This window comes from Branchiostoma lanceolatum, chromosome 14 (assembly GCF_035083965.1).
Source record: "Branchiostoma lanceolatum isolate klBraLanc5 chromosome 14, klBraLanc5.hap2, whole genome shotgun sequence".
NCBI lineage: Eukaryota > Metazoa > Chordata > Leptocardii > Amphioxiformes > Branchiostomatidae > Branchiostoma > Branchiostoma lanceolatum.
This window is the reverse complement of record NC_089735.1, coordinates 9,780,890-9,806,357: the sequence shown is the minus strand read 5'-3', so window position 1 is coordinate 9,806,357 and position 25,468 is coordinate 9,780,890. Positions and strand designations below refer to the sequence as shown.

Below are 25,468 nucleotides of genomic sequence, written 5' to 3'. Positions count from 1 at the left end.
ATCAGATGGTGTAAACGTACCTTCCATGAGTTTTATTCTAGCCTTAGCCCACTCTGTCCTGTCCCCTGCAGTTAGCAGTCCAACAGGTTCGCACCTGTCTCCAGCTGTAGCAGTTTGCATAATTCGCTTCAACTGGTTGAAAAGGTCGGCTTCGCTCAGGCGTTTGAAGTTGATGATGACATCGAGAACAAAAAACTGAGGATGAGGAGAAGGGGAGGTAATTAAAAACGAATCTCTGTAGCTTTGCTATTCATGACTATCATGACTCATTTGAATCTTTGGATATAATTTATAGACGCCACATGCATTGGTCAATGATACATTGTATGCATGGATGTGCAGTGTCAGTTCATGATACAAAAACCTTACTACGACCAACCCCGTATTTACGCAATTATTAGTTACAAAAAAGGGATGTGAATGGCTGTTGATCAGTTTTATTACCTTTTTTCATAAATTCAATAAACCGCAGATTTTGCGATTGGCCACGATGGAAATATTTCTCTAAAATATATATTCACTGTATTCTATCCAAAGATAAACCTCCCATTTTATTTTTGCAAGAGAAATATCGACTGGCTGTCCTAAAGTGCAATGTCATGGTTAACAAGTCATCATAGGTCAAAGATGAAAGTTTAATCTAGTCACCCATTTCGTGTCGTGGTATGTTAGAATGTCCCTCAAACTACGCTCATTGGGATGAATAAGCTACAGTGAATCTAAAAGGAATGCCATCAATAGAAAACATAGTCCTAAAACCCTTCCGAACTGCATGGAAGGACAATAAGCACTTCACATTCGGATACGCGCATTCATACTGTTCTAGGGTGGTAGAGAACTGTTTGGCCATAGCAACACTCCACTCTGTGTCGTACCTGATTTTTGCATACGACAATGATGTGCTCCGGTTCCGGCATGACGCTACTATCCGGTGAGACTAGCATGTCCTTGGTTAACCCCGGCACTCTGTACGACGAGAACAGTCTGTAGTACTGCTCCATACACAAGGGCTGTCCTGCCAGCTGCCCACGGGCGTAGTCTATGGGTAGGGCTCGGCTGAAATAGAGATAGAGAGAGAAAGGTGTATTTTTACTGCAAAGCCATTCTCTATGCGCAGTCTGTATATATATACCGCTATCAGTACCAATATGTGTATCCCATATCTAAGACTCTATGCATGTGTATCAATGTACTTATACGTAACTTTGCATACAATAGTATATATTTCAACTATCATTAACGTAATCCGCCCGGTTACATAGATCCGTCACGTTGAAAAACAGAGGGTTTGAGAGAGTGCAGTACCCCCAGTTATGCAAAGTTTAGATATACAGGAACGCATTATACTGGGAGACATTGGTTTGGAGATTTGTTCGGACATATATTTTCAGGGTGACGGAATTATGTACCCTTTTGGATGTTAGTAGATGTTATTCCATTTAGTCATTTTTCAACAGACGAAGAAGAAAGTTAATACTTACGCGTCCAATATGACCTTATAATCCATGATGCCTGATATCAATCTTGCGGCAAACCTGAAAGACAAATGAATTACCCCCAAAAGTAGAAAGTGGGTCGGGCAGAGAAGTTGATTATAGTGTACACATATTTGAAAGGCCACATCATATTTTGTCGAGTACTGTTCAATTTTGAAAAATGGCTCTTTTTTACCATTAATCTCCCTTATTCAACAACAGTATGATTTTCAGTGTTTAATTTACACCGCAACATTTATTCCCATGGATTCTCTTCTATATATAGCTTGTGTAACATCACGAGAGCAAAATGGATTTTATGAATTAAGACTAAAATTTACACAAGCAACACTTGGAAAGAATGGGGACTTTCTGCCCCTTAAATGCGGAAATCCTGCCAACTCGAATGAAATTTCATGCTGGAACGGATTCTTTATGCAATAAACGTTGCATGATGTAAATACATATCTCCATACAAACCTGAGTTGGTCGGAAGGTTCAGTGAAGTTCTGCTTGGGGAACACCATGCCTGGGCTGGAGTTGATCACCAACGGCAGTCTCGCGGTCAGGTACATGTCATCCATCCACCAGTCATACACCTAATAGTGTGTACATTGGGGAGATGGTATAAAAAGATGTTAGCATTGTCAGCATAAAGGGAGTGAGTTGATGTACAATTGTTATATATATACAGTGGTACAATGTTTCGATTTTGAATTGCAGCACCCCATGCGGAAGATTCGGTCCTCCAAGCAGATACGGTCCCCTCAGCCGAAGAACCTGGCACGATACGTTGAATACCGTGAATCAGCTCATCTCACATAAATAAACGCCGGCGCCGCCCGGAAGGCCTTAAAAGGAGGCTACTAATCTGCAGTTTCAACATTTTCGCCAGAGAACGTATTGGTTCCATGCGTTTGGATGTGTGTCCGACTAGCTAAAATACTGTAGTTAATGAAAGCTTATCATTAGATTCATCAGGTTGGTAGAGCATAGGATTGGAGGTTCTTTTTTCACAACTAGCAATGCCGCACCTACTTTGGCTACTTATAGCAGCGAGAGGTAGTACTCCAGTCAGAAGCTCTGAAGAAGGTGTCTGACACCGAAACGTCAGCAGGTGAGACATTACTGGTTGTGAAAAAAGAACCTCCAATATCCTTATCATTTTTACTCTTGAAGAAATCGTGTTTTATAGTCTTGTATGCATTATATCACAACAATTAAAAATATCGGTGTCTCAATCCATGTTTGATATAATAAAACACCTGTCACTAGTTTTAGTATTTTTCATCCGATTCGGTTGTAAGCCTATGTGGTCATAATGTGGATATTCCGTTTGTTCTATTTTGCTAGAAAATAATGCACATTCTACACAAATATGACAAGAAAGGTTCGAATATTTGAACCTTTCTTCTCATAATTGTTAGAATGTGCATTAAAGAACAAGTGATTTAGGATCAATTCGACTCCGAGAATGTTGGGGCTGGCTACAGTCCAAGCCGACGTGCCGTCTTTTTCCTTTACCGCTGAGAGGTTTGACCTTTTCCTAACCCGCACATGCAATATCCGTGCAATATCGTCAGTAATAGGAAAGATACAACCTCCCGTAGACACCGAAACAGCAATTATGAGACGCGAAATTATTTTGTCTCCCAGACAAAAGTCGATGAAAGTTTTTATAACACTTTAGGGTGTTTTAGGTTTGATGCGTCAAGGTTAGTAATAATTGCTTTCGTGACCCGAACCCGACATCGATAGATTCTAACTAATCCCACGATATAACACCTGATGCTACTTTAGGAACGAAATATTATTCTAATATATCATAAAGTAACTGGAATATGGTTTGAAATCAATATTTCCCTACGATATTCATTTCAGGTACTGTGTGCTCTTATGTAACCGCACGAATCTGCCAAACAAATGAATGGCTAGCTTCAGGTCAGGTATCTTATTAAACACCTTTTTGCAACTAAATGTAACTTCTTGCGTCAGTTTGTAGTCTTCCATAATTGCTCCCATTCTAATGCGCAAGGGAGCAAACCCTCTTTTGAAACAATTTTATAAAAGAGGAACTACACGTATCTAATGCTATCTTGTCTTGGCGTTCCGTGCACTGAATACACGATTTTACATCAACTTTATCATGTAAGTTAAGTTATGCTAGCAAACGAATCAGTTAACGTTAGATTCAGCTATTACATAACAATATCGTAACATAAAACATGAGTCTAGAACATGTTTACTGCTGATATCACATGATTCATATGTATCTCTTTGGAAATTGTTACAAAGCAAGTAATGCGTGATGTTGAATGTATTCATCTGATGGTTTAGACTTAAATTTGATGTTCCTGCATTTCAGAAATGTTTCTCTTACAATAAAACATTTCAAACACCTCATATAATTCAGACACTGGTATTTCATATCTCTTCCTAACATCTTCAAAGGTCTTTCATTGGCATTCATGTTTGGATTTTCACGTGACCTTCTTGGTCTATTACGATGATATATTACCCTAGCCCCAGCGATGTCATGGTATTGAAATATATCTCGAAACCAAATTGTCATCTTCGATTTGACTCCTCGTTTATTTTTGCGTTCCTAGAATAAACTTTCTAAGTTGTCCGTTCGGTTGAAATAAAGATTTTCTTTACGTCATATTTAAGAGTACTGAAATTCAATATATTTTCGTTGTGGCTCATTTGTATCCCCAAAGGAATGTTTTAGCCATTTAGTGTTTTATTGAACATATCGTTTATGACGCATTGTATGACCTTTGCAAGTTGTTCACGACCAACTTGATTTCTGTAATATGCACATACACATCTGTATTGCGTTTATCTTTGCAAACATTTGAGAAAAAGATGTAAAAATTGTACTTATGAGTCTGTCTTCCATGACTCTTGACCAAAAACGTGTATCAGCATGAGTATCTCAAATTGAGTGCCAATGGTCTTCCTTGTCAAAGTATGGCAACAAGTATTTTGCAACAATAAGAAGAAACTATCATTCACATACCAAATAATTTTGCACCGTTCTCAATGGCAAATACGCGTGTAACATACCTACTAGGAGAAAGGTTTGATAACTAGTAGACAAATTCTAACATTTGCAATATTGCTGTGCGCTATGGAAAATGTTAACTGTAGGAGCATATCATACTCACCCAATTGACTTTTGTCTGGGAATATTCTAGCAACTTCTCTTGTAGCATATCGCCGACTCCACCAGGTTTGCCGAACTCTTCCACCTTCCTTTTCGTCTCTTCGTATTTGTCATCTGATACCAGAGGGCGGACAACCTTCAGATAACCTTCTAACGTCTGTTGGAGGGTAGGGACTGGAAGCTTCGGAAGCGCCTGAAACATGATATGTACACGTTATTGTGATGGTTTCAACGCGTGAATTTACGTTTTCGGCACGGCTTGCATTGTTGTAAGGGCACGGTCAAATTAGATGTAGTCCGTTGTATGATTTTCATGTCGCATGGTTTTAAAGCAGACTGTAACGCGACAGAAGAAACCACCTAAAGGTAGCTAAGGCTGAAACAGCAACGGTGAAAAAGACAGCTTCATTTTGTAATGCGAGGCTATCACTATGGTGAATATACAGATACAGACTGCCGTTAGGAGTGCTACATTATAAACAATACCATCCACAAAATGACAAAGCAAATAAAAATTATAAATGGTTAGATTTGAAATTAAAAAAATACATAATATTGACAAAGTCGACACGGGTTAGAGTTAGGCAAGTGCGCTTTGGTTAAACCCACTCTGATGAATTCCAAACCTCATTTGGCGGCGATTAAGATTTTGTTCAGACAAATAGGATTGATATACGATACAGGAGCGATACAATGCATTGGTAAGCAGTTGACTTCAAAATCGTTTTCATACATACAAAATTTTGTAAATTCTAAGTTGAAGTTTATCGTACGACATGTAGTTGGGAAACATCATTATAGAGGGATGAGTTGTGGAAGGGAGGGGGGCAATGACATGCAACAGACAAGGGAATACATTTAACATATGCCGGAAAACTAAGGATAATGAACCAGGTGATATCTAAATGACATAAGCAGCTTTCAAGAATCTCCTCACAATATACATAGGGATGATGGTTTGCGTGCATATCTCCACCTCTGCTACAATTAAGCACAAACTATCGAACTAAAATCAGATAAATTCGTGTCTGAGTTGCCGGAGCGCTTGCCCCCTATTGTCATGCACGGCCACAATCCCGGTAGTGAAGTCCAGAGGGGAAGTCCCTGGAGAAATCTCCTAATATTTGCGGTGGGATGAGATCGAACGCCCGTAATAAAGGGGACCGTGGATCCAGCGGTTCTCACGATGATTTAATCACTCCCAGCCGATGATTGAAACTGAAAGATGAGGTCGACGCTTTTCACCCTACGCCGTCCCCTAGGAGTGACCGTTAGGACAATTTATAACTTTTAAAACACAAAAACTTTCATCTTTCCTATACCTCGATGCAGTAAAGTCTCTGGCCGTATTTATGATTTCTTATGAATGTTTCATCTCTGGTGTCAAAGTATGGCTTTCTTGTCATTTATTTTGCTACGCGTATACGGTCCGAGCATTTGCAATTTTTTTACCTTCCAAAACGATTTTGCCTGCGGCCTTATTTCAAATCAAAATACGAACCGTCTCTGTTCTATTTGTGTTTGACCCCTTGTTTACTTCAAAATGCAAACTTTAGCGCCCTTGGTTTCATAGAAATTCCAGATTTTAAAACGGAATACAAAAATGTGTATATTCCTTCCTGTCCTGATTAACTGTACCTGTTTATTTGTTTTCTTGCTTGCTTACTTGTTTTTTTTTTTTAGATCAAACATTATCGGTATCAAGTAACAAGTAAAGTATAGCGTCAGCTTGGTCTTATTTTATATCACAATATTTTTATGTATTTGCAAATGCAGAAAGAAGTGAATAATTATTTCTTAAGTAAAGGTATGCATCGGCGTCTGATTTATCATTTCGTTAGCCCTAATTTTCACATTTTCACCCAGAGTCTAGTTCTTCAGAGCGTATTCGAAAGAACTGCGCATATTCCGTTTAGATTTTGACGTGTAACTCCCATGTATAGGAAATCGAACAGTACTATCGTGCTGGGGGGACGCAGAGACCAACCCACTTTATGAAGTGTATTTCAGCGTTAAAGTAATCAAAGTAATCCCTCTCCGTGTCGCTTTCTGGCGACACAGGACATTTCAATTCAGTGCCGAGACGTCGGTCTACGCTCTGATAGATCGCCTTATACCGCCTAGGGACGAATATTGTCCGACGGCGCTGTCAATCAAGATAAAGTTATGTAGCAGGCATTGAGCGAGGGGGGTGAGGGGCTGGGAGTAACCTTGAAAAGTAGGTTAGCAATGAATCGACACAAAATATAATGTACTTCGAAGACCAGTGTTTTGGCACTCCAGGGTGTTCGTAAATTATTATTTTGAGGTAGGCATACCCCCCAGCAAGAAATATTAACTGTTACAGTGAAGTAATATCATCTGACAGTGACAAATGTTGTTTTTGCAGTATGGAAGAAAGCTTGCAGAATATGTATAAAGTATATGCAGCGTTACACGTTTGCGAGAATTTTAGATCAGAAAATGCTATGCTGTTCAATGCTGCCAAAGAACATTTGTTTGGGCCATCTTTCCACTAAATCGATACAGTTTGGTAAGTTAGAATGGATTTATATGTCCAATAATTTTAATAGAATCCTTAATGTAAGAATCTTATTAAAGGCAACAAAACCGCACAAGAATGTAAGAAATAAATCGTCTTATCAGAGAAATTGGTTTGAACTACTACGAAGAGTTTCGATCGCTCGATAGTTGTCCAACGGTCGGGGCATCATCAGTTACACTTTTAGATTCATCAGCCGTTATGAGGTTAAAATAAGACCAAAAAGCGCCCCCTGACCTTTGTGGTCGGACATGGCACTATGTCCTCGCTTCCTTGCCTCTTCAACCTTGTCATGTTGACGTCAGGCATTTGGGACATCGATCATTCGTCAGACGCGTCCTAAGACACGGTACCCTCAACCTGAAACGACAGAAAGAAATAAACAAGCAGTTAGTTTTCTGAATATCATATTCCTCATCGTCCTTGTCCTTCTCCTCACCTTCCCAATCTACTTCCTCTCCTCCTTCCCTTTATCATAATTTTTCTTCCTCTCCCTGTTCCTTATCTCCATCCTCATAATATCATCATCATCATCATCCCCATTCTCCTCCTCTTCCTCCTTCTCTTCATCATAATCTTAATCTCCCTCACCTTCTTATCATTATCCTCATCTTAATCCCCATCCTCCTCCTTCTCCGTCTTCTTATCATCAACATGGCCACCGTATATGTCACTTTATGTAATGATGCGGGCGGTCATTTTTAACAAGTTTATTGCAGCTTTTTTGCCGCGACAAAAAAAAATTACCGTGACGTTGCATCTATAGTTAAGATCTGTACCAAGTAGATACGGTTATAATATTCATTCCTCTAATTAGAAAACAAAACAAAATATTTGAAAATATGGCAAGTTGAAAGTCTTGATTTAACCAAAAAAGGAGGAAACGTCTTAATGAACAATTTTTGATGATTTTTTTAAGAGCTGAGTTGAAAGTTCACACTCAAATTATAGTTCAATCTACCTATACCGCAGTTGAGCTTCCATTCAGTAGAGGTTGATTGGTTTTTACCTTTCTTAGATTGACCCGCTTTTCTGGAGGGTAACTTAGAAAAGGCAGTGATCTCCCCTACCCCTCCAAGGTAGGCGTAGAGATTAAAGCCTTGTGCTAATGCATATGTATGACATTGTTAAGATCATTGTTAAGATTAGGAATTCAGTCATGTAATATGAATCTTTGTTTTGCTTTATCTGACCCTTGTGACGTCAACGAAAAGGGCCTTGAAGGCCGATTCAAACTTTTCTTTAATAATGATTAAGGTTAAAACAAACAAATCATTGTACCAAATAAAAAAGAAGAGAGGCGAAAGTATAGCAAGCCGAAAAACATGTGTTGAAAATGTCGAATGCACCATGCATTATTGTGCACATTTTTTGCCATTTCAACACATTCTATCATTACACATGAGGTGATAGATATGTACGTTTATCGGAATCTTCCAAGAGGATTAAAATCCCGCTGGAGGCGCAGTGACTAACCAATAACCTTTCTAAATTCAGCTATGCATGGCATATTTCAGAGTACTAATGAAAGGAATACGCTTTGGGCCAACGTGTCCCAAACCAGCTTGAGTAGGAGTGCCAGTTTGTGTATCAGGATGCTAGAACAATGTGTTTGTATTCCCAAATGGAATCAGCACACGTCAAAAACAATTTGTGTCTTCTATGCGTTTGATAACTAATCGAAAAGCGGTGTCAAGTCAGCAAGGGTTTGACCTACTAAGTGCACAAGGAAGGGATAATAGTCTATAGAATTGCGGCTAAATTGAGATGACGAAAGTTGTTAAAATAAGAATAGACTAGAATCCTACAGGAAATACCATCTTTTTTGTTCCTTCTTCGAGTTAAATAGCAGAATCTATGGCAATTTCAATACCGCTTTGTCCAATGATATATAAAAATGCTTATATGGACAATGCGGCCTTTCAGAAAGGTATTATGTTAAAGGTATTAAGGTAAAGCAAGAACACGTCTAAAGTCCTTAAGAAAACACCATTTTATCTGTTTCTTCAAGGAGTGTTAAGTACCAGTTCTATAAAAATTTGAATACCGCTTTGTCTAATGATATGAAAACGCCGAAGTAGCCAATGCGGCCTTTTAAATTTTGTATGAAAGACCTTTGTGTTTCTTTTTGGGCATAGAAACATCTATATAGACTATATGTACATGAAAATATTTTTACCTTTACTTTTTCATATTGTTGTACCAGTGTATTCTGTTGCTCATAACCTTTGCGCATAAAGTTACAAATAAAGATAATAAAAAATTCCCACTCATTTGGTATGCCTGAAACGCCAAAGTAAAAAAAAAATGGTATTGATCAATTGCGGGGTAGATGTCCCAATGTACTTAAACTACTTTACGTATCTTTGGAATTCAAGGAATACCAAGACCCATTTACTTAATAGTTAGTCTTTCGATACAATTCTAGTCTATCTTACCTTTGAAACGGACAGCAGTAATGTAAGAAGTAAAGAAATTTCAGTCCTTTGATCAGTATAAAACAGTGCTACCACCCAGTACCAATAACATCACAAAGGCACAAACACCAAGAAACAAGCAACCTCTCCTGTGCGATTGTTTCTAAACTCGTCCTGAATATCCTTTAGAGTATCACAAAATCTTACCTGTACTGCAAAAGCTATGACCATCTATTTGAAGTCCTCAACAGTGTTCCGTTAGATTCCCTCTATGATATGACGTAGCCAGTTGGCCAAAGAAGCAAAGTCACCGGCGTGGTTCTAGACGTAACCTTTATAACCCATTTACCTCATCGAAACTGGTTTTGTGCCTGTAGCTCAACCGGTCTGGTCCAGTTTTCCCTTGACAGCAGCCTCATGACGCACCCATACGGCCTCCTCTAATTTAATTACCTTTCCTACAGTATTTCATTCACAAATGGGCTTTGTGCTTTACGCAAACTCTGAAAGACGAATGCATTAAAGGACCGATCTTAGTACTATATGTAAGGTCAACGGTGAAACAAATGTGTTGGTACACAATTTGATAATTTGGGGGTCAAGTATTAATGCACATATAAACCCATTTTGTGGAGTGACCATAATGAGGCATAACGCAGAACAGAAAGCATTGAAGGATGGGCGACGATATATCAACATCACCACGCCCACACATACCGAGATTGCCATTCCATTTTGAACATACCACGAGCGAAATATGTAGTTTCATGAAAAAGGCTCAAACGGGAGTGCTCACTGCGATGTCCTTTTTCTCTTTTTCCCAAATGAAAATAAAACGCAAAAGTCATACTTTTTATTGCAACTTTCAGGAAGGACGCAAAACATGATAAAACATTGTCGGTTTTTACTACGTCTATGGGAATGGTAGACTTAGCCACATTTGCAAATACATGTGTTTGCCAGCTAATAACAGAAATGATACAAAGCTACTGATTATGAAGCTGCTATTTGTATCTAACCTATTATTTTTACAAGGATATAGAGTAGCTAACATTCCAGAAAATCAAGAAAACCTCACACTCAATAATGAACCCTTCACATCAACATAATTTTTAAGACTAAAATCAAACTAACATTACTGAAAGAACCCACATTACATTGGATATGGGTGCCATTGCTGGACCAATGGGAAATGACATTGTTTGCAAACCTGACACAAAGAATAGCTACAACATGAAACGGGAACGGTAATTCTATGTGTATTGATAATATATTTTGACACATCAGTGTTTCGTCATGTAACTCTGTATCTGCAGGAAACTCACTATTCAGATGTATCCAGCACACATGTATTTAACCAATACCGCTACTGGTAGTATTTATTAGCAATGATTAGACGAGGTTTATATGTTAGGAACTATTTACTCCCTAAATAGTATAACCTACAGATACGATGGTAATTAGTACTTGTTTTTGTATTTGACCAAGAAAACAAACAACCAAAAAATCACAGCAGCGATACTGCTACAAAATTATTCTAGTCAACATTAAAAACAAGAACGTATTTAATACTGTTATAAATTGCAAAGTTGTACTCACTCCCTTCATGAAGAATCTTCGACGATGAATGAAATGTTTTCGAGTTTGAAGTTGCAGCTTGTCTTCGTCCTGCAGTAGAAAAGGCAAGTAATGTGTTATATCCAGTTAAAACATCGAATACTTCATAGAATGGTGAAAAATATCTATTCAAAAGGTTTGGAGACTGACACCTACACACTGTTCGTTATAAAGTAACCGCGAATACATTGTGAGTGTGCATATAACAAAGTTGCGAGCAATAGGTAAATGGCATGCATATGATCTGATTACGCACGCACATGCGTCATACCCCTATATCGGCCTTTGATTGGGCGTGTCTGTGCATTTGTGACGGCCAACTACTAACATCACAATCTATTAGCTCACAGCGTCAGTGAATAAGTTAACTGGAGGGTGTTCACCCTTTGATAATTTTTCCAAGCCATAACCTTAATTAGCAACTTGATACATCATAAATCATTCTCTCTATAAACTTTTTACATTAAAAAGTGGCATTAGTATAATCTCCAAGCAGATCTAACGGTTGCAAAGACCGTATCCAACTGGCAAAATACGTTTTGTTGCAATAGAAACTCCTTTTGCCAGTTGGCTACGGTCTTTACAACCGTTAGATCTGATTGAAGATTATCATTACTATATGTAAGGTTACTTCACAGCGAAATGCAACTGAAGTAATACGTATGATTTAGATAAACATACAGGTAATCATATGTCAATTTTTTGCGGATTTCTGAAAATATCTACAGCTGTCTATATACCATTGGTGTACTCTAAGAAGTACTGGTGCTGGTAAAATCGTTCATTTCAAAACTATTTATTCATTAGAAAGTTTGAAAACAATTTTCGCATAGTTTTAATAATGCAACTGTATTAATGTTTTATCACTGTAAATGGAATTCATTGCAAGGACACCTGTGGTCTGAGGTAGTGAGATTCGATAGCCAAGAGTGGATATCGAAAATCAGGATTTTTTTATTATTATTGTAATTCAACATGAAGGTAATAATAACAAGTCGTGTATTCCCCTTGGGCGAAAATACATTGACATCAATCTTTCTAGTTTGACAGGTATGGTGCATAGATTGTGTACTTGCCAGGAAAAAAAGATTAGCTTATTCATCCCTCCCTGCCCTCTTTCCGCTTGAGACTGAGATCGCCCTGTAATTTGACAGAGCACTCAGTGAATTGCGTAGATGAATTGTTTTTCTTTTATGTTTTTACTTAACTTTGTTTGTTTGTTGCCTTTTAAATCATACTTTTACATCTTGCATCGTACTCCAACCACTGAAATCAAGGTTCACACTCCAATTTTGGTCGTTGTACGGTCACTCCACGATCGCCGTCTGATGGAAACGGATATATAGACTATAACTGAAGAAGCAATATATCTGAAAATTACAACAGCTTTGAATGCATGCATGATATAGTCGTGTGTTTTTAAATACAGGTATAGGTCTATCATCGACACTTCTTTCTTTTTTAAGTGAAGACAACTTCAAAAATATCATACGAAAGTTAAAAGGGAATGCCACCCAATTTTGTCATGTATTATAAATAGCATACAGTTGAGAAATATTACATTTTTCCTGTTTATCGTTGTTATTATTTTCACCATGTCGTCAATTAAACACTGTTTGCGCCAGTACCGGTGAAACAGGCTTTCTGAGTATCCATGATTTCATATTTCTAAGAAGTCAGATTCAGAGTCAGTTGGTCTCTTTTAACCCTATCAACTTTAACTTCTACTCATGATATTGACATCATGAGTTATGGTTCAGAGCGATTCAATCAAGCATTATACGCATTCGGCAATTGTTTTCCAAAAGACCAATATGTTATTGAAGACAAGCGTGGGATTAAAAACGGTATTTCATACGAAAAGGTCGAACCGTCATTCCGGAAATGTCGAGGATCATAAGAGCCACGATGCTTAAGACATCATGACGTTGCCATGGCGACCGCTGCTAGGGATGTCTCCCTTGGGAAATATCGTATAATAATGAGCTGCTCACTGTGCAAGCATAGCCATGATTAACGGTATTCGGGTCGCTTTTAATCAATGGACTTGACTTGCCCCCTTTGATTAGACTGTCAAGAGAGATGATGAAAGGTACTTAATGTCGTTTGCATTGAAGTCAGGCACTCCTCCGGGAGACATATACCTAAAGGCTGAAGGAGTTTGTGCTAGTCCATAAGTATGTCGTTAAGTACGGTACTGATAAGGTGTGCTTATGCAAGACGAGCTTTCAATCTTGTGTAGCCTTAATGCTCAAATAAATGCGTGAAATGTGTCTGGGTATCACGCAGTGCATTTTTTATAAAATTATGAAAAAGCATAACAGGTGTACTGGTTTATCCTACAAATCACTGTACAAAACCTTCTGGAACTCTATTAAACTATAGAGTTAGCATTCAAATGTATACATCATTATTGATAATCGAATGCTTCTAGCTGCTGTACTTAACGTAAATATACCAAAGAAAGAGTAGATTTAGATTAACGATTGTACCAATCGCAGCAACTGTTAAAGTAGTAATGTAAACATATAAATTCTTTTCAAAACCATTCTTCTACGTCTGATAATGACATATTTCTGGTGTTTTACATCTAATCTAGGCCCTGGTCATCACACAGGCTACCGACAATCAGACATTCTGACCCCTGTAGCTTTGCTTGGTCACGAAAACCTTTCAGAAATATCGACAATCGAAAACGTATCGCCAATGCTATTTCCGTACCTTCTACGGATCATCTAACTTTTAAAGATTTCATCGCGCGCTACTCTAAATTCGTAAGCATGAAACCGGCGTATATAAATGTAGCTGTCGGTGAACATGGTAAAACTTTGAAGACTCATCCATAATGTCAATCACTTTCCTTATATTATATATGCAAACAGCAGTAAAAGATGGTGTTGGAAGTTGAATATGTCTTCATTTTAAAGAAATATATTTCGAGGTATCTTTTTCAATGACGGTTGATACCCTTATCATTTTGTTTACATAGAGCTTGGAAGGAATGAAAAAGTAGGGAGTAGAAAATAATGCAAAAATGTAGCAGAAGTACTAGGATTGTTCAATACCTTATGGCAATTTTATCACATGTTGCAGTATCTATTGTACTTTGTATTTCATCTGTCATTTTTCAAATTGTTTTAAAGTACTTCAGAATATTGAATTCGCTTAGTGTTATGTCTCAAGGTTTCTCCTATATTACAAATAAACAGGAATCTATCGATACGAGATATTAAAGATCTCTATTCATCTCTTACTCCAGATATCTGTTGTTCCCGTAGCCATGCGTCAATGACGCCTATATCTGCAGTTTGATAACTTCTAAATGCCTGTTCTAAACATATTGCTATCTAGAGTAAAGATGCACCATGCTAGAGCTGGACAGAAGTTCAACTTTATAGAGAGATATTTTATCTTTAGATTGGTCTGTGCCCTATCATATCAAGAAATCGAACCGATGCCGGATGCCACACATGAACTAGAAGCAGTATACTTAAAATGCAGTAATGTTTGCGGTGGTTTTATGTTTATTTTATTTTGCCCTCCTACCCCCTTGTCTACTTTCGGTCTCAAACGCGAAGTTAAAACGACCGCGAACACTCAATTTTCTCCCTACTGCGAAATTACAACCACACGAACTTGAATGCATTTACAGTGGTAGGTTCTTTGGATTCATATTGCGACAAGCAAAATTATACTACATGTATGTAGTCCATCTCAGAAGGCACATACCATTTATAATGCTTATCTTATAATCATCATATCATACAAAGGACAAATAGAAGCAAAGTAGGAATAAGTTAAGCTTTAATGATACATCAAAATCAGCTGTGCATAATTTACAAACAAGCAGCCTTGCCACGTCATACAATATTATATTTATAAGAGTTATTCAATTAGGTCACTAACAAAACACACCATATATATATTATTTTTTTTATCACAACTTCACGTCCATAACATACACGTCTAGATTATTTAGCTTGGCATCGTTAGGAAGTGGAAGTAATTCTTTATGCAACAAAATCAAACTAAAGACTTTGATTTTCTTTAAGTAATTTTGACAATCTTTTAGACAAAAATTGTACATGTTATACCGACTTTAATCTTACATCCAATACCCAGGTTGAGATTGCAAAGCAAGTCTTTATATCGCTGATGCTATTGGTATGATTCTTGATTAACTTACTTCTATGTTAAAACGATAAAACCATATATAACCACCATTTCTACGTGCCTATACATTTTAAAACTATCGATTCATTGTTTCTTCGTCATGTTTAGAAAAGGATTAATGATTAGGCCAATCTATATGGAAAGACGTCTATTACAAAACACCTGACCAACATTTTACAATGTGATAAACAACACCTAAAGATGTTTAAAACGTTGTTTGTTTCTTATTCATCATAGAACATTCTGGAATGAATGATAACAGATTCTTTATCTTACAATCATTATATTTATATATACCTAACTACCAGCTAAGGAGATGATATCCGATCGTGCCATAAAAGAAACATGAAGTACGTTCTACTTATGTTTAACTTTTAACTCTAAAGATTAACCCAATTGTTCAATGCGTACCAAGTTAGAATATGTAAATTGTTGGCATTGCACTACACCCATTTGTGCATTTGGTGCTGGGTCTATGGTTTTAGTTTAGACGTTGATAGGGAATGGTGTAAGTGCCTCCTACATTTACTAATCTGTAGGAAAATAAGTTGAGATTTGAGGTAATCTTTAGATGTGGGTTGTCTGGATTAAAGTTTTTTTTTGCGGTAACGTTATTTCTGCAATTGCCTTATACAGAAGCAACCATCTGAGGGCTTAAGTGATTTTACTAAGTGATTTAGACACATTGATTATGAGGATAATGTATATCAGAATGGTAGAGTCAAAGCTAATGTTAGTATTCGTCGTCCCACGAGTCTTGCGCGAAGCTGCCTTGGAGCTTCTTGATCCTCTCGTCTTCAACCGGTGGTGGGGGCTCCACGTGGTTCTGTGCTTCTGGTGGAATCTCCATGGGCTCTTTCCCCTCGTTGGCCTGTTGGAGGTACGTTTTGTACGATCCCGTCACCGGTGGATCGTCCAGCAGCACGCTGTGTTCTTGGAAGTCCGGTTTGATGGTGTAGATGTTCTTCAGGAAGAGAAGAACAGGTGCGTACAGGATGTTGACGAGCCCGATGCCGATGTTGAGCTGAAGGAAGCCGAGGTCGTGCATGATCTTGCCGGCGAGCATCGGCCCCATCGCGTAGGCTACGGAGTAGGAAATGTCCGCGATGGCGTAGATGGAACCATACACGGACGTGTGGCGGATGTCGACAATGTAGGCGAGGGTTGGCAGCATGGCGGTGCTGACCAGGGCCTCTCCGAAGCAGATGCCGGCCATCGGGAGGATGAGGACCGCGAAGCTGGTGGCTTCTGGTACGATGAAGGTGCTGAGGCCTTGCACGACCAACCCGATCAGAGCCAGCAGCCACTGGTAGTGCCAGTACTTCCCTGCTAACCAGACGGTCAGGCACACGCCGACGATGTACGGGATGAAGCAGGGTAACCAGACAATGCCCATTTCCCACTCGGTTGAGTGCATGGTTTCCTTCATCCATATGGCGATGGTCGGCTCGAGGAAGGCCAGAGACACGTTGCACATGACCAGGGCTCCACCTGCGATTGCGATGTAAGGGTCGATGAGAAGTTTCCACATCGGGGAGCCGACTAGACTGTTATCTTTGCCCGATTCTCTGTCCGGACGAGTAACAAAGAGGAGGAGAATGCCATCCACGAGACAGATAAAGGAGAGAGTCAGGAAAGGAACTCGCTTCCCCGCGTACTGGTACAAAATCCCGCCGAAAGGGGGCGCTACTAGACAGCCGAAGGATATGAACGCTAGTGCTATTCCCAGTGCTTTGCTCCGTTCGCCTTCTTCTGTGAAGCGATCTGCGATCATGGCCAAGCCCGCTGAATCGGCGAAGGCGGATCCGACACCTTGGAGACTACGAGCGATGAAAAGAACGGTGTAGCTGCTGCCGAAAGCAAAGACAGCTGTCGAGATGAACATTACAGAGATGCCTATCACCATTGGCTTCTCGTATCCTGTCCTATCAATTAGTGTTCCGGAAAGGGGGTTGACAATTAGTTGGACTATAGCCTTGGATGCAAACAGAAACCCAATGTTAATGTCCTCGTTTTCGTACCCCACTGTCGTGGTGTTCCAATACGTCTTATTGTCCGTGCCGTTCCAGGCCGTCTTCTCTTGAATCGGTTCGAACGCACCTATGGAGTGAAGGTAGTCCGGTATGATCGGCACGATGACCATGTACAACATGTTATCTAGGAGGAGAGCTATACACACGATCACCAGCACCAGCTTCCGTTGGGACTTGGGGTCTTGGATTCTTTCCGTGAATCGCTCCCGAAGCCCTTGTAGGGAGGGTATTTCGAATCCCAACACGGTCATGTTGTTGCTGCGGATGCGTTGTCCCGGTAGGTAGAAAATGGAGTCGGTTGTTTCAGCGCTTCCACGTCTTCTTTGCCCTCTCTTCAGTCACTCTCTCTCTCCCTCTCTCTGGGTTCCAGTCTCAGTGGAGTGCTGGAGGGCAAACAGAGACACGAGTCACTTGGGTTGTCTTGTGAAATCCTTGCCTTATTATTAGTACATCACATACAGTATCATATCCAAAGTTCCGTGTGTCATTAGCTCGTGCAATGTGTCCACTGGTGTATGAGCAACAAAAGCCACCGGTCCAAACAAATCCCTGGATGAGTAACTCCTCTTCTAGCCAGCGCGTCCGTCCGAAAAGGAAGTCGGTCTGGTGCTTCCCTGTGACGGTTTCTGCTCAGAAAACTAATGAATATTTTTAACTACAATGTTAGCCGGTATCCCCTCCCTCGGGTATTCCGGGCCTGGCATTAATAGGGATGGCCTAATACTAAACGGTGTCAATGAGGATGAAGAAAAATAGTTCCTACATCATTTAACCGGCAATCGCAATTCAGCATCTGATGCCATGGATCCTAATGCATGATTCATTCGAGGGAAGTTTTAATCTAGAATTCTTTCATTTCAAAACTAAACAGAAACACAGAAGAGACAAATATCAGTAATAATTTAGACGGAGGATGGTGCATTTCATCATTTCATTTGCTACAATATTGTACATTGTTTTGAATAGACGTTATAAGCTAATCTAATCCCAGCGTAAAAGGGCATTCCCACAGAACTACATATTTTCTAGAATGTAGCGTTTAATGACCATAAGTTATAATCAATCAATTATTCCAGAGTTAAAAATAAGATACGGCAAATGAATTTTAAGTCTTCAGGTAGAAAATTTGCAACATTTGTATGTTTGAGAACGAACTAACAGAAAGAACATCACAATATCCTTCACGGAGATTACTCTAATATACATAAACACATTTAGCGCTAGCATGACGTAAGAAATGATAAGTTAAAACGAATGTCATGTCCCACTAAGTGGCCAGGCTCTTTAGAAGCATTTAATTCCAGGAAAAAACATCACGAGACGCAATGTCAGTCTTCAATTTGTGGTTCCCCTTCAAATTTCCGGTCGCTACGACTTTCAGCCATTTTAAGGTAATGAGTTCTGACACCATTAGTGTAATGAGGCAAGGCCTGTTAATCGTACGGAGCGCGTTCCCACATGCTCCCCTAATCAATCACTTCCGAAACAAGGGCACGTATACAGGGGTTAGAGTGAATGTCACACAGACACAAGAAAAAGGCAGTTAGAAAATTCCGTTAGGGTTTGAAATAGAAATTGGCTAGCTTATGTATGTTACAGTGTATAGTTGTGCTTTGTTTGATACAAAGGTGTTAAACATGGACCAAATCCATGACATTAGAATACAGAAGGATAAAAGATCATGAATCTACAATCCAAATGTTTCAGTAAGCCTAAAGTATGTAAGATGTTTTTGTCAGGTTTATATAGAGTTTTCGTCCATGAAAATAAAATCTAACGTTAAATAAATAATAAAAAAACTATTCGAGTTCTATCTATAAGTATACTTTGTGCACAAGTACCGATTCAAAAACGAAATTCCATAATATTTCTTTTCTAGAATGTTGTATTTTTACACGGACGTCTACATTTTGTTTTCATATGGGTGTATTAATGGCAAAACGTAACACACAAAAACGAAGAGAACGCACATACACTGCACTAGAAACGTTAACAACTGTTCGTAAATACTTCAGGACCCATTTGTCAAGCGTCAACCATGGACATCTAGTTGACGTATACATTACATAGAGGCGTGGTCGGAATTACAAAAAGGCAACATTATTAGAAAAATATCGCCTTAATCTTTGATGACGTTATTCTGCCTGACAGCTGGTTAATGATCCTTTCTCCAATCTGTCTGGTTTGCGACACAATGTCGTAAATCCTGACTTGTATCATTCATTGATGTCGTAAATCTTCTGGCACCTCTTCACGGCAAATACGCGATGCTTAAGAATAGGATGCATTAACAGCAAGCAATGAAGTCTAAGGACATTGTTTCATTGTTTCATTTCATTGTTGCAAGGATTGTAGATTTAGTAATTTGAGATATTCAGCAAACGGATACCGTCCGCTAAAAAAAGGACCTTGTTGATGCGTAGCAATGTCTACTGCCAATACCGGCATCTTTCTTTGCCGACGTTTAAAAAGTGCAATTTTCCGTTCTCCTTCTTAGAGATATCCGTTATCATGTAACAAGATAAGTAATTGATGACCATTTTCGATCCAAAGCGACAGGACGGTAATGAAATAATTCATAAATATTGGTGTCTCCTCCACAAACTCGCGTTCCATTCAATTTGTATCGAAAAGATCCATCACTTTCTGGGAAACTACTCAATTTGTCCTATTTGCGGCATGCCATTGTGCGTCATCCATCCATAGTGATTTTCATTTTCTGCTTATTTAGGTTCAGCCGTAACTCCGAAAATCACATTAGAGACGATTCGGAGCCGACTGACGTCTTGATTAACAAACCTATGTCTGCAATACAACTGGGATAAAGGGACGTCTTTACCCTTAAAGTTATTATCAAGGATAACGAATGGCAAGCAATTTCATGTTGGGTAATTTTATTGCATGAAACTTTCCCGTTAACTTTAAAGTACCGTCATTATTTAGAACATACGGAAGATGGGGTACTATTAAACACAACATCTTTATGGCAGGCAACTTTTTTAGAGAAGAAGTCATCTATAGCTTTAAGATTTTGTAATAATGTCCTCGATTCCGCGGCTTTGATATTTGAATAAAAAGGAAGTAATATTTTATTTATTTTGGGTTTTAAGTATAAAAGGAAAGTATGATGATCATTACCATACTTTCTAGATAAACCGGGTTTATCTAAAATTATAGGATCCTCATACATGTATTTGTATCACCAGAATTCAAGCAAGACATCCCTTTCAAACCTCAAGAAATAACTTTGAACTCAAGTCAACCCGACAGATAAAAATGTAGTGAAGAATTTATACCGCCACCATGTCAAGGGTATGCAAGATCTCCTACCATACGAGGCTTTGATGTTATCGCTATATCTCAACCTTATGTAAAGTATTCCGCGTAGTTTCCTGTCAAAATCCAAGAAGTACTTAGAAGCCATGTAAAAGTCTCAAAGGAATGTTTGGTCTATGATGGATGGTACGTGTATCATGGTTTTGTGAGTGCATATTACAGAGCTTGACGGCGCATCCAAGTTATCCCCATCTAAAGATATCAGTAGATATTACATGTAGAGATATTACAGGAAATTCATTGTAATACAGACTATGCATTTTCCGAGTAGATATTTCAAAGATAGCTTTGTATAAGCAGCATGATTCATGGATGTATGCACCCGGAAGAGTAGTTGATGGATGTCACTTTATAACTGGAAATCCTTCCCAATACTCTTCAGTTATGATTTTGCAAAGGCTTTTGCATCTTGTTTCAACGGGAGTATTTTCAAACTGCGTGTTACGTTCTTTGAAGAAGAAAAGATGGATATACAAAACATCGGTGCCTTTTCTCACACTGAAAGCTACATGCGCACTATTAGTGTCAGTTCTTTGTATTATGAAGCACAGGGATTCAATCGCATCCTAAAAGTGAACGCTACAAAGAAGATATCATAATGAACAGGGATTTGCTTTAACTGCATGCTAAAGGTATAAGTAGCTGCTACAAGGCAAAATGTGTGCAATACGTTACATCACAGTATATCTAAGTGAGAATTGAAACCCTCATTCTTACACTGTCTTTTAGTGGAAGCCAGTTCCTAAGATTCTATGATGTCAGTGTGGGTAGCCATACGAAGAAAAAAATACCTTTTGAAATCTATCATAAGTTCATAACCCTTTCATATTGGGCGTATCTATCTCAACGTTTTGCATTCTTGTTCTAGCATACTTTACAGAACTTTAAGAAAGGCTGTATCAATTATTGCTCTTGAAACCCATTTCTTACAAGACTACAAGGCATTTCAGTAATGTACTTCATCATTTACCTCATTGTTAGGCACATCTATTGCTTTACTGAACCTTCTCATGATTTCCCGATGGATTCAATCCTAGAGCATGGCCGACCAAGGCACGAGAATCTTATCAGAACTCAGCAAGATCTAACGTCAGAATTGTAATTTCTTCCCACTAACAGCAGGCGAAATACTAAATCTCAGCCAAAGGGGGCATATCAAGATTTAAGAATACGACATAAATATCATCTATAGACGTGTCTACGTGTGTAGATGATCAGATATATCAGTTGCGGTAAATATCGTAGATGATAAATGGAAAAATTATAACAAAGGAATGAGGTTTTTGTAAAGATATGAGTTTTTTTGTTGTTTGCCTGAGGATCTTCTTCGAATTACAGGCAGTTTTTACTTCATAAGTGCCGTAGTGTATTTTGGTTCCCCTGTGATTGACAACAGTTACTGCCTGTAGCCTATTGTTGAAGTCAGGACCTCACGTAGGATTAACATCAATCTTGCCGGGATATTCGCAGGAAATGTGTGGTCACGGTTCAAGCGTTTGAGACAGGAAACTTATATCATTCCACGGGGATTGTACCAGTGAGAACAATCTGATGAAGTAGGTGTTTATGAGTAAAGAAGGTATTTATATGCAGCATCACATCCGACTGGCAGTAGCTGGAGTAGTAACATTAATCATGAGAAGCTACTTCACCATTCATCAAGTGTTGTCCCATATCCATCTACCGTTGCCTGCAGTTACTCAGAAAGAAGGAGAAAAATGGAAGACTCAAGAACAAAAAAATGCATGTGGCAATCATAGATAACGTTAACAACGACCATCATCTATCTCTCAACAACTTCATTTGAAGAAATGATTTTAAAAGATGTCCAAACATGGCTTAGTGCTAAAACTATTCTAAATCAAATGAAACGGTCATGGTCGTTGAGCACGGTTTGTACCTTATGATTACACTTGCAACGACCATAAACTTTGTATCTAAATGTATATAGGAGACGTTTTCCGTGGCTTAGTCGGGTTTCAAGTCTCGACAAATGGATTAACCGTAATCCTTTACGTCCGTCTCCGGGCGTATTTGGTAATGGAACCGTATTCCCACATGCCTGCTAGCCAGACTGTGTAGTGTTTGGGCGATATCCTGCTGGGGTTTCTCATAACTTTATCCATAAAAATGATATATTCGTACTTGATATTGCCTCACCCCGTGGATACTGCAAGCCATATATTTCTCAGGAAGCTGTATGTTTATGTTATATTTTATGTATGTATCTTGCGTTATAAAACTATATAATCGTATAATCGTAATATAATCGTATTGTCGGGATTCTATAAGAGATACCTTTTCCATATGTGTAAGTGAGAAAATGTTCTAATGGTTATTGCGTTGATCATGGGTATTTTGCATTCTAATAACATAATCACGTTGTGTGATTGCATGTTAAAATAGCCACACCCACGTTTCAGTTTGTACTTAACATAACTTCCCGTTGTTCAGTTTCAATGTTTAAAAGTATCATTTTAGTACTTTATTAGGATAATTCAGGCTTTTTCTAGCCCTTTGCAGCTGCGTGATACATTCCTAATATATCTTATATTAAATTTCCATGCACTAAACAATGTAAAGTATGTATGCTGTTTAAAAGATGATTATCAATCTGTGCGGGTGAATTATATTTTCCGGTGATATTTCTGATTATCAATAAGTTAACGGTTTAAACATTGAAGAGAACTTTCAGACTACGATTAGTAGTATTATGTTTTTTCAATAACTGATTATTGACAATATGACATTCACGTAACTTTGTATTTGTAGTATCTCCACTTATATACGATCGTATCAAAGTGAATTTAACGTTTCAAAAATGTTGGTGCCCTCCGTTTTGTCAGATGTAAAAAGTCGGACTACCTAACTATAGTCTATACATCACACTTGAATGATGATGGCCATTATGATAACATCTGAGTGTCATGAAAAATACCAGCATAAAAAGTATATACAATTATAATCATAGAATGATCACTAACGACACAATCACCTCAATTGTTATCATTGGGTGGGGCGACAGTCCTCTCTTCGCAGGTAGAGGCTTAATTGCTAGGGGCTGACAATTCTTGGGGCTAAAACGCACTCCAAAAATTACGCCATTTTCGCATTAGCTATACGCAGTATTAGAATCTTACTAAAGCATAAAACTAACTATACCTTACAGCCAAGCAAATCTACTCAGCCACCTGAAGATTTCACAGCCGATCGACCTACATAGTTTTCATTAATGTTTATGCCGGCAGTATTTCCAGCCCGTTTTGACGCTACTTTAACAAGACATATGTCTAAAATGCCATAGTGCTTTTCCCTACGGGTACACTCCCAAAGCCCCCCCAAGAGAGTAAGCAAATATGACGATGATATTTTCCAATCTGTTAACCGTGTGGAGCTTTTTTGACATCACAATCCAAATCTAATTACCTTCAGCTAACTGGGATCTGGGAAGACGAAAACCAGACGGTTCGCACCGACCTTTGAATTAGTGAGAAAATGGCAGAGGGCAGTGATACCCTCCGAGGAATCTTACATGTGTCTAAATAAACATACGCCCTAAGAGAACAGAAATTGAATTCCGGTGCCGACACTATCTGTGATATTGTATTGAAGCGTATCGCCACCGCTCAGCGATACGTAGCAAGTCGCAAGATTGATACGTGTAAGGTGCATGGAAATTGTGACAAGCTTAAGGATATCTTTATTTTTCATTGGGGTTTCCAAGCGGTGCAATTTTCTACATATTAACCTACAGTATAATTACTAAAATCTTGTTACATTTTGACATTATGGGCGCCCGTTGAGCGTTATTATCATATCCTGACGCTTTCTAAGAATATTTCCATACTGCATATCCCGACGCTTTCTAAGAATACCTTCATGTATGGATATTGAATACTAAAAAGTTTGGTAAGTTTCACTCTGTTTTTGTGTCATCTGCTATGATAAGACAAGTCTTACTCTATATACAGACTTTCAAAAACACATGACACAGTTGAATACATAAAGACAACAACAATTATCTAGTATCCCTTTCATCCAAATTCCTAAAAACAAGTGCACAGGACTTTGCATTCTATCATGTCCATGTTTTACCGCTTATAAGAGTAATTTTCGGATACATGATATGTCATTCTACATAATGGTTTATATAAAGGCGCTTTTTCCGCGATATTAGAAAAATGCATTGCATATCTTCAACACGCCCAACGAATTCAATAAAATGCGTTGACATAAAATTAGTAAACATTTACAACATTAACGAATGGAAATGTACATACCTAAAGTGTATATAGCTGGGCGATCTTTAAGAGGGTTGGAACAAGATAACACTGCACGAAGCTCGGTCTATGTCTCACAAGTTTTGTAAATGCTATATGCGTCCAACAGACACCAGTTAACCAGTCCTCCTCCCAATATCCAATCTACCAAGACTCGTCATCTTCTGGGCTGTCTAGCAATGAGGCTGCTGACGTCATAGATGGCACATACCATTATTGCTTACGGGGATGACTACCATCGTGTAATAAAGATCTAGCAGACCGCACCAATGAAAATATTATGTCTATGTAGTTTGAAACTTATGATTCCATATTCAGAAGGCAATTAAATTATTTCTCAAGCACAATGAGTTGTTGATAGAATGACATCTAATGAAAATTGGTATTTTATCTTTTTAATTGGACACGTTGGGAATAATGTTAAAG

At 38.6% G+C, this 25,468-nt stretch overlaps 2 protein-coding genes across 6 annotated transcripts in view; both read right to left on the bottom strand.

Moving 5' to 3' along the window:
- LOC136448267 (choline O-acetyltransferase-like) overlaps window positions 1-25,468 on the bottom strand; it is a 65,030-nt gene that overhangs the window by 9,499 nt on the left and 30,063 nt on the right. For all 5 annotated transcript variants that reach the window (XM_066447596.1, XM_066447598.1, XM_066447599.1 and 2 more), the window contains exons 3-9: window positions 11,203-11,271; window positions 7,424-7,546; window positions 4,646-4,837; window positions 1,956-2,074; window positions 1,482-1,535; window positions 876-1,056; window positions 21-195 (exon numbers count right to left, since the gene is read on the bottom strand). In XM_066447596.1, coding sequence (XP_066303693.1) covers window positions 21-195; window positions 876-1,056; window positions 1,482-1,535; window positions 1,956-2,074; window positions 4,646-4,837; window positions 7,424-7,504 — 802 coding nt within the window. In that variant the 5' untranslated portion in view covers window positions 7,505-7,546; window positions 11,203-11,271. The remainder of the gene's footprint in view (window positions 1-20; window positions 196-875; window positions 1,057-1,481; window positions 1,536-1,955; window positions 2,075-4,645; window positions 4,838-7,423; window positions 7,547-11,202; window positions 11,272-25,468) is intronic.
- On the bottom strand, window positions 15,008-25,219 carry LOC136448268 (vesicular acetylcholine transporter-like). Its single transcript, XM_066447601.1, has 2 exons — window positions 25,043-25,219; window positions 15,008-17,809 (listed from the first exon to the last, which is right to left on the bottom strand). The coding sequence occupies exon 2, from the start codon at window positions 17,675-17,677 to the stop codon at window positions 16,127-16,129; it is 1,551 nt and encodes a 516-aa protein (XP_066303698.1). The 5' UTR covers window positions 17,678-17,809; window positions 25,043-25,219; the 3' UTR covers window positions 15,008-16,126.

Coding starts and splice junctions, on each gene's coding strand:
- LOC136448268 (XM_066447601.1), bottom strand. CDS start 17,677: ATGACCGTGTTGGGATTCGAAATACCCTCCCTACAAGGGCTTCGGGAG.